The sequence below is a fragment of the Colobus angolensis genome, unplaced genomic scaffold (assembly GCF_000951035.1).
Source record: "Colobus angolensis palliatus isolate OR3802 unplaced genomic scaffold, Cang.pa_1.0 Scaffold439, whole genome shotgun sequence".
Taxonomy (NCBI): Eukaryota; Metazoa; Chordata; class Mammalia; order Primates; family Cercopithecidae; genus Colobus; species Colobus angolensis.
In genome coordinates this window covers 666,456-677,028 of record NW_012117810.1, presented here as the reverse complement: position 1 = coordinate 677,028, position 10,573 = coordinate 666,456, and the positions used below count along the sequence as shown (strand labels likewise).

The window sequence follows — 10,573 nt, the reverse complement described above, 5'->3', positions numbered from 1 at the left end:
TGTAGTTCCTAATCCTGTATTGTAAACTTGAAATTTGTTAAGTGGTTGATCTCATGTGTTCTTATCATAATAAAATTCTAATACATACCTCACTATGTGGTTTTAGAGAAATAATATTGCCGACAGTGTTGGGTTTGCCTCTTCCAATCACAATCACTTGCTAATACACTAGAGATCCTCTCAGAGCTATTTCTCTGCCTCTTGCAGAGAACCACTTGGTACAAACCGATCTCTAAAATGTCTGTGAGGGTAGATTAGATCTCTGTGAGCTGTTCTGTCTTTCTCTTTGGTTCACACATTTCAAATTTAGGGGAAGCCCCAGATTCTCACTTACTTGTGGTCCCAAGTAGGAGCTCTGATGTGTGGTAAGATATAAAAATATAAGATAGCGTGGGTTCAAGGCATTAGAGGTTGAAATTGTTTAAATTAAAACACAGTGAACAGGCTAATTCTTTTGGGTGGAAGATAATTCCTTTCTTATCTCATTTACAGACATGACTATCCTTAGAAGTTACAATTTCAGGGAGAAATCAGCAAACACATTAGACAAAGCACCCAAATCACTCATTCTCTAACTCTTAATTACCATCATCTACATACTCAAGAGTGGTCAATTATACCTAGTTTACATAAAGTAATATGAATATTATGTATTTGAGTAGCTCAGAATACCAATATCATTTGTATATAAAGCAGTTATTTGTTCAGTGTCCATAAGTCAAATTTGAATTTGGAGGATGTTTTAGCAGTTTGTGACATCTTCTCAAGATGAAATCTGTTTCCTAACTAGCTGAATGATGTCATTTTGATCATTTCACTCAATCTCTGAATTTCAGTTTTTTCACTGCACATGAGGAAACAATTCAGTGGCTTCAAAACATCCTTCAAAATTTGATTTTCTCAAATGAATCAAATTATCTCATACACACACACGCACACATATGAATATGAGCAATGACATTTGGCAACAAAGAATGTCTAAAAGAACTTATTCATGGTATCTGAATCTATCATACCTTCTTACCTTTATGTCTCATAAAAGACATAATCAGAAAGGTGCAGGGCAAGAGGGAAAAAACAACAACTATATTTATTCCTTGGATTGTTGGCCCAAACCATAAAGGTAGAACTTTAATGTCTCTTTTCCTTAGATTAACTGGGCATATGTAGCTCCAGATCACCACAGTTCTCTGATGAGTACAGAAGATTATGATTTTGCAATTATCTACTTTTTCATAATTATAAGGGTGAGAGTGAGGCTCTTTTCAGCTTTCTCCATCTTAGGTGGAATCCGTCTTATTCATTGTTTAATTTGCATCTTATCCCTGTTCTCTTAACATTAGCACACCTAATCCAAGCCAGAACAACAGGCCTGGATGTTAAATCAGGACTATATAAGACCACCTAAGTGTCACTTGGAAAGTAAATTTGCTTTCTGTGCCCTTTTTTCTTTATATATGGAGAGTAAAAAGGAGAAAACTGTCAACCATCTAGAGCTACTGTGAAGATTAAGTGACACAAAATAATTGTAGCAGGTACCAAATATATGATCTATAAATACATTGTAATTTCAGATACCGACTTTCTGCCATTCTACTCGAAAATAAATTAATTATTCTTCAGTTTGCCTGAGTTAACTGTCTGCCTGGGGCAACTTTCTGATAGATTCATGCAATGGAATGTGAGAAGAGGAAATATGGTTAGAGAGCTCCTGAGGAGCTGTTGGTGCTGAAGGAAATGTACCGAACCAGGTAATTTACATCAAACAGGGTCAGGATTTCCTTTAACATAGGCAAGTGCCTTCATACACATCACCAGAAGGTGCCTGGTTTGGCAAGCAAATTACCCAATTATTCCCCCTCCAGGAGTCCAATTCTGAAAAGATATCTCTAGTTTTGGCTAGAGCAACTCCTTCCCAGGACACAGTGCTTGCAACAGAATCATAGGCTGGATTTCACCCTTACCTGCCCCCTTGGTCTGGTTTCTTTGGGCAGGGCACAGTCAGTTCAGTCTTGACCAGGGCCTATTCCTTAAAGATCCCATCCAAACTATAAATCTGTGTGCCCCACCCTGACTTGCCGGCCACAGTTTATTTGCTTTTAAATAATTCACAGATAGATTAAAGAACTCCTATGGAAGCATTCTTTTAGAAAGAAAAAAGTTTATTTATTTTTTTCAAATTATGAAAACTCTGAATGCAAAATATGATATGAAGAAAATGCATAAAACTAATGAAATAAAATGCTCCCTTAATACTCCATCTCCTAGAATTAATAGCTGGTGTGTATATATATATATGTATATACTGTATTTCAACCAGATATATATATACATATATTATTTTCTGTGCTTCGATCTTGTCTTCATAAACATCATTACCAGTGGCATCAGGTTTTTAGGTGGAGGACTTCAGGCAAAATTTCCACACTGGCATAAAGATTGAATGATATTTGTTTGATATCCTTGTCCTTGGTGACCTTGAAGCATAAAGAGACAAAAATAAACCAGTTGAGATGCAGGTGGTCATATATTTATTTCTTCAATCACACTGCCTCTCCTCCCTGTGAGGCACATATCTTCTTCTATTTCCATCTGAAGGGCTCTTTTCTCATTCTCATCTATCTCCTTTAATGAATTCCTGTCCTTGGAGTCACATCTTCCCCCTCTGTTGGGGCCATGAAATGCAATATTCACTCCTACCCAACATGAGCCCAAGTGAAAGGGCAGGAGATGTCAGGGAACAACAGGATAGAGAAAGGAGCTGGTGTGTCCAATGACAAGGGCTAAAGGAAAACTTCTCATTGGGCAGAAAGGTAGGAGGAGCATACAAAATGTATTCCTGGTGCAACTGCTGTCAAGGAAGGCTTGGGACTTTTGACAAATGGCCCTGAGAACTGGAACAATCAGAAAGCCTTTGCGTTTTTGTGTGTCTGAATGTGTTAGCCTTTATTCTGATCTTTTTGCACTCCAATATTAACCTTTATTTTTTCCAGGAATCCCACATGATTATATGTGACAAACAGCATAAACTTTGTCATGTAGATCCAACCATCTCCGTCTACACAGAGATGTTTCTCACTAAAGACAGCTAGCTTTGTGTTCTGATTTGCTTAGGGACATCCTTGGTAATTTAGGACTGTTATGAGCTATGTTGACCACCTCAAATTTAACTCCCTCTTCTGTTCATTGTGTACCACAAAGAATTAAATGAGTTAATACATGAAACAATTGGATTATAAAGGATTAATGAAGATAATTATTGAAAAACCCTTAGAATAGTCTGAGTCATTGGGCATACTCAGTATGTAAATGAGAGGCATCGTTATTTCTATTCTATTAGGCACTTTCAGTCACATCCACTGTTTTAACAACTATGTCTATACTGCCGTAATTCATAAAAGGCCCAGCCAAAATTTTCCAAGTTCAAGCTTGGATACCAGATGGATAATTCTTAGATGCCCTGTGGGAATCTCAAACTTAACTTGTCTAGAGCAGAACACATTTTTCCCTGGAACATGGGCTTCCTACGGTGCTCATAGAGGTGTATTGAAGAATAAAAGCAATCATATACATAAAAACATAACTTTCACTTCCAGCTTTACCCAGTTAGAAAAATCTTATTTTCATTGCTATTTCAAAGATTATGCAAAGTTTGTGTGTCAGTCTGATCCAGAAATGAATTATGATTTATGTTGACCCTCTTGTGGAACCCCAGATAAAGTTGTAGTGAATCGGGATAAAACTAATAGCGTCTTTTTTTCCCATATAGTAATTCTGAGCAAGTAATATCTCCATTGGTTTTCCCAACCATTTTGAGTTCTTTGATTTAGGAGACTCACGACAAAAGATGAAAAATAAGAATGGTCTGCTTTTGACTTTAAATCCAAAAGCATAGAAAAGTTTATACAAATGAATCATTAATAATTAATTAATAATGCAAACAATCACTTTGGGGTGACTTATGATATATAAAAGCAAGGACTTCTTTCAGAACTAGTGAAACACAGAGGAAGTAATCAGATGTATTTTCCAGGCCTCCTGTGGAAGTACTAGATATTAAAGAAGAAATGGCTAGATGGGTGGTTAGGTGTGGGAGACATAGGACCCTAGCTGGGATTCCTGGGCTAAGGGAGGTTTAGATGCAGTCAAATAAATCTAATGGCTATAGAAACAGACCATAATGCGTATTTAAAATGGTAGAACATAGGCAAACTTTGCGTAGTCCCTTCAAAGCCAAAATGTAGGAGAAATAAGTTCTTTTCCAGAATGTTGTCCTGGGATGTCCAATTATGTCTATGAAGTAACAGAAAAGTGGCTCTGAGCTGGTAAGGACTACATGTGAGTTTCATCCATGGTCACCTAAGCCAAGATGGCTAAAGAGGACATGCTAGCTTTGACTCTCAAATAAATTATGTGTAATTGATTGAGGAAAATATGATTCTTGGGCTTATCAAAAACAACAAAAACATAAACAAACAAAAAACTACCACAAATTGAGAACCCCTGTATATAGGTTATCTGTCTTCAACTAGTCTGTATGGTGACATGTCTTCAACTAAAAGAGTGGTGAGGCTGGGCGCGGTGGCTCAAGCCTGTAATCCCAGCACTTTGGGAGGCCGAGGCGGGCGGATCACAAGGTCAGGAGATCGAGACCATCCTGGCTAACACGGTGAAACCCTGTCTCTACTAAAAAATACAAAAAACTAGCCGGGCGAGGTGGCGGGCGCCTGTAGTCCCAGCTACTCGGGAGGCTGAGGCAGGAGAATGGTGTGAACCCGGGAGGCGGAGCTTGCAGTGAGCTGAGATCTGGCCAGTTCACTCCAGCTTGGGTGACACAGCGAGACTCCATCTCAAAAAAAAAAAAAAAAAAAAAGAGTGGTGACGTGATTCTCCTCTTGCCTTTTTCTTTCATCACCTTCCTTCTCACTGTAGATCACAGTCTTCTGTTTCCTAGGTGGAGGTGACTCCACTGGTCCTATCATGGCCAAAAGCAGGCTGGGATTTCATTGGAACGCTGAGATATAAATTCATTAGTTCACCTTTGTCTGATGCTCTCCTGGACAAGAAATCTACAAGCTGTACTTATTATCAAGTATGGTTGAAGAACACTCTATTATTAGAATTTTAATAAATGTTCTAAATAAAATAAAGAGAAATATTCAGGACACCTTGGCATGATGTGTTCTATGGCAGGAGGAGGGTATCAGTGCAGTGTTTTTCTGAGGAAGGGGGATTTTGGTTGGCCCAGAAATATATTGGGGCAAATGAAGAGATGAGAGTAAGGGATTCTAAACAAAGGAAGCAGCATATGTCAAGACACTAGCTATGTAAAGAAATAGGGATTTTGAATATCAATCCTAAGTTATGGTCATTAGTCATAGTGGAAAATTGTGAAAGGAAACTGGAATGGAAGGTATGAACATGCTTTTGTATTTATTTCTCCTTGTCTGGATACCTCCCCACATACACTATATTTGCACCAATGAAAAACAATAATCTTCTTGAAGACAGAAATGATTTCATGAATGCATGTTCTGTGAGTATTGAAAGACAGAATCCAGTGGCATGTCCAATTATATACTGATAAATGAATGAGAAATGTAGTAAAATAATGAAATAATATATAGTCAGAGTTTAAATGAGAATCCCTCTGAAGACTCTGATTACCCCTACAATTATATTTTAGAGGTACAGGAATGGAAATAGAAAGGTGGTACCTTATTTAAGGAACTGCTGGGTGGCGGTTGGTGAAAGTATCAGAAGAAACAGTAGGGGCCACAGTTGGTGAGATGATTCTAAAGTTTGCAGGCGGTAACTGTGCTCCTGGGTGGGCTTCATCCTTCTGGAGTCATAAATTTGGGTACTTTAGTCTTTCACTTTATGACAGAAAGAACTGTTTTTTCTGCTTAATAGTTTCCTATATAAGTTGGATGTTATACGTGTGTGTGTGTCTGTGTGTGTGTGTCTGTCAAAATCCCTTTTTATAGAATCTTCTCTCTGCTAATCTCTCTGGATGTTGGCATACATTTAGTTTTCTTAACCCACATTTCAGCATACACAGAAACTAGCACTATAGTATAAGAGAAAATGGATCTGAGCTGGCAATGATTAGGCATGGGGTCTATTTGAGACCACTTCTGCCAACATGACAAAAACACACTGCCTGCTTACTGATCCACCAGATAAAATCTGTAGACACTCTTCAGGAAAATATGAACTTTGGGTAATGATAACAAAATAATAAAGAAAAATCCAATCACATATAGCAAACTCCTGTAAAGAATAAGTCTGTCTTCAACTCATAGGTGTGGGGGAGTCATTGAGGCTGTAGGCTGTGTCAGTGTGGATCTTGGGGCCTGGGTGAAAAACTAAATGAGAGAATAATGACTTAATACTCCCCTTTTCTTTCTGTAAGTTGACTTCTTGTTCACTGCTGATAGAGGGTGCTGTGGCACAGAGGCAGGTGATTACACAGTCCAACTTACTGGTAAGTAAAATGTAGTGTGGAATAGGATTTGATACACACAGACATAAACTCATTCATGGACCCTTGTTTTTACTTACCTGAGCAGGTAGTATATGTAATCTCAATTACTTACAGGGTTGAAAATATACTATAATTACTGTGGTGACAAGTATTATAAGGAAATAAATGGACATGTGAAGGACACAAAGAGATGATCTGTCTTATTTTTGGATGGGGTTATCAGGAGGTCTTGCTTAAGGACAGTTTTAGGCTGGCCCAGAAATATATAAGGGCCAGGGAAGGAATAGGAGAAAAAGATTCCAGACAAAGGGAGTACCATATATGAAACAATGCATATAGGAAAGAGTAAGAATGTTGAAAATAAACTGTGAGCTATGATTCTGAAGCAAAGGGGAAAGCTGTGAATGAACAATAAAATGTAAGAGAGGAACACACTCTTGTATTTCTTCATCTTTGTATACTCTCCTCCACTCTTTCTCTATGTCTGGACCATAAATCACAATAATGTCTTTAGGTCAGGAATGATTTTATTAATGTATCCCTTGTAAATCATAAAACTCTGATAATCTACTAGCATCTCTGATTACATACTTAATAGATGAATGAAAAATACAGTAAAATAAAAAAACTGTATTTAATCAGATATTGATTGAAAAGCTCTGTCAAGATACTGATTATCCCTTTAATTATAATAAAGGGAGGCACAAAGAATGGCAACAAGAAGCTGGTACTTTGGTTAAAGAACTACCAGGTGGGGTTTGTGACATTTTCTGTGACATCTGAGGATGGTTCAGAGTTGGAGGTTCTCTGACGCCTGAAGCTTACCTATGCAGACTATCCACTTTTGAGAGGATACTAACTTATTGGAGTCATATGTTCGGGTGATTCTGGCATCTGTGTTCTGAGGAAAAGATTGACTTTTCTGATTAATGGTTTCACTATGAGATGAAGCCTGATTATGTATCTGCCTCTATACCTATATCTATCAATATCATCTGTATCTATATCATCATCTATCTGTTTTGCTTTTTTAATTTTTTTTTCTTTTCTTCTTTTTACATTGTCATCCCTCTTGCATTTTCTCTGGAAAACAGCATAACTTTAGATATCCTAACCTCTTCACCTGCACATTCACAAATGGCATTCATCCTTCATTTTATTGACTGAAATTCTATAGGTGTGTGATTGGGCCTTGGCTCTGTTTCTGGTGAAAACTCGTCTAGGCTAACTTGGTCAAGCACCTCTGCTGGAGTTTTTTTGTTAAATAACCTTCTAGGTTATAAGGGTAGAAGTTTCAGAACAATGTTAGCCAAATGGATGGAAGCCATTTTCATCAAGCAAATATGCAAAGGATTCCTGTAATTTGCACTTCAGGACCCAGAAAACTCAGCTGTCGGTTGTTTGGGCATACTGATCTTTATTTTGCTATCAGCACTCTCTGAAAGCACAGTTCCAGTCAGGGTTCTGGTTATCCCGTGATGTGCATCAGGTATCCAAAATCCTTCAGGATTCCCAACAGTAATCAGAATCATTCCAGATTTCACTAGGGCATTCCCAGTACCTGTCTTTTTTTATACCTTGTTAATGTAAGGATAGTGGGTGTCCGGAAAATCATATGTGACTCTCTCTAATGTCACTAAGGGAAGCACTTAAGGACATTCTACTTCCAATATCAAATCCATCTCATTTATTTCTACTTGTAGATTTCCATAGCATTTTTCTTTTGTCCTTAAGGAGATGGAAGAAAAGTGCTGAAAGATCTGTTTGCTTATGATGGTTTCCTAGTGAGGACAACAAACCCTAGTCATCTTGTGTACCTCATCCTGTTTTAGAAGCTTCAAGAGTCTGGATTATAAAACCAAATGTAAAATTCAACACTATTTGAAATGCTTACTGATACATTACAGATATTTTAATATTTACTCTCTCACTGGAAGAAACATACTCCCTAAACTACAAAAACATTTTAGTTGACTAAGTTGAATATGAATCTTGCATCTAACACTAATTATCTTTATTAACTTCGGAGAGATTTCTAACTGCTTTGAACCTCATGATTCTCATATGTGAAATGGGATATATGTTGCATCTTCATGGATATACAATAAAGAATATATGCTATAAATTTTGTAATAAATATAGCTTTACTTTAGAATCCAGTAAATGCTCAATAAGAAGAAATATCATTATTATTTTCATTGTTATAGTATATGCAGGGTTTGTGTGTTTGCTCTATTCACAGATATTTTATGCTTTATGTTGACCCAGTTGTAGAAAATCTCACTGAGGAGGTATGGGAAGAATATTAAATAAGCTAGTCTCTATTCCCTTCTACCAAAGTTAGTAGTCTAATCTCATTGATAAAAGTGGATTGAACAAGTATCTCTTCAAAATAAGTCAAAACTGATAAGATCAAATATTACAGTTATCTTAGTGGAAAGGCCAAGAAGTGATATTGGACATAGAGGTGGTGTGATAAGAGACATTGGAACCTCAGAAAGATGGAAGTGTGAGAGTAGGGTGACGGACGAGAGATTATCTAATGGTTACAACATACACTATCCAGGTGATGGATACACTAAAAGTCCCAACTTCATCACTGTGCTAGTTAGTCATATAACACAGCTGCACTTGTACCCCCTAAATCATTAAAAATTAAATATACATAATAAAATATAAATAAAAACATTTTCATTACAGTAGCAAAATTTGGATGCCTAAGATCTTAGCTTTGGTTGGATATTAATTTAAATAGTTGCTGCTTATTTTCCTCATAGTAATTTCTCCCTACTACCATCCCTGATCATGACTCATGCCATTCTGCGATCTATGCTTTAGATGAGTCATGACAGATGGTCATGCTTCTGTCTTCTTCGGAATTTAGATCCCAAAGCATAATGAACCTATATCATACACAAAATGAGTAAAATGGCAAGTCTTTCCTGCTCAGCTGGTGAATCATAGATTGAGTGGTGAGACAACCTTTGAGTGGGTCACCAAAGCAGAAAAGGTCCATGGTGCATTTAGGTGTAGGTGGCCATGGAGATACGTGCCTCTTTCTAAAATTATTGTATCTAAGGGATTTTATGTACAGCAGAATAATTCCTATGAATGTAGAAATGACTGTATTATGTATTTAGACAAGATAACTTAGAAACTGTCGCTCCATTATGTCTAAGCCATTATGCATCAGAAAACAGATTGTCTTTAAAAGTTGTAGCAGAGAATAAATGGATCAGAGCTGATAATGACTAGGAATGGGATTCATCTAATCACCTGAAGTAAGATGGCAAAGAGGCTAGATTGATATCACCATCCACAAATAGTAATTTTAGAAAGTGTACAGAGAAATATGAATTATTGGAATGGACCAGTCAATAAGAACAAAAGCAGCAACAAAACAAAATGAAAAAATGAGAACTCCTTACATAGGAGTCCTTCTTCAACTGGTACGCATGTATTAGGGATGCAGAAAGAAGGCTGGTCCGAGTGCCGTTTGGTAATGGGTAATATACTAGATTGGAGGATAGTGACTCAGTTTTCCTTTTACCTTAGCTTCAAGTTGCCTGCCCATTCACTGAAGATATAGGCATCTGATCCATAGGCCTTAACATGGCAGTGAAAGACAAAGAATGAGATAGTGAGTCACAGTTACCTAATTTCTCAAGAGAAGCCTTGCAGAACCTGAATTACGGAAACAAACTCAAGCCATAGCAGTGTCTAACTTTAAATATATAGAAAAATATTTCAGAAATTTTGACATCTACATTCTGACTCTGGAAGCAATATATGACCATGAAATACTTAAGTTTTAGAGTTCATTAAGCCTGGATTTGAATATTGACTGTAAGGTTCAGAGGTACATGTGCAGGATTGTTATATAGGTAAACTGCATGTCACAGGGGTTCGGTGGACAGATTATTTCGTCACCCAGGTATTAAGCCTGATACCTACTAAGACTTGTTTTTTAATCCTCTCCCTCTTCCTATAGTCTTTTTCTTTCTTTTTTTTTTTTTATTGTACTTTAAGTTCTAGGGTACATGTGCATAACGTGCAGGTTTGTTACATATGTATACTTGTGCCATG

General features: G+C 37.1%; 1 protein-coding gene across 4 annotated transcripts in view; it reads right to left on the bottom strand.

Moving 5' to 3' along the window:
* Positions 1 to 2,139: 2,139 nt before the first annotated feature.
* Positions 2,140 to 10,573, bottom strand: part of PYHIN1 (pyrin and HIN domain family, member 1) — a 42,724-nt gene continuing 34,290 nt past the window's right edge. For 2 of the 4 annotated variants that reach the window (XM_011957170.1, XM_011957171.1), the window contains exons 8-9: positions 5,718 to 5,842; positions 2,140 to 2,477 (exon numbers count right to left, since the gene is read on the bottom strand). In XM_011957170.1, the coding sequence (XP_011812560.1) occupies positions 5,723 to 5,842 (120 nt within the window). In that variant the 3' untranslated portion in view covers positions 2,140 to 2,477; positions 5,718 to 5,722. The remainder of the gene's footprint in view (positions 2,478 to 5,717; positions 5,843 to 10,573) is intronic. The other 2 variants (XM_011957172.1, XM_011957173.1) reach the window with 1 other exon arrangement.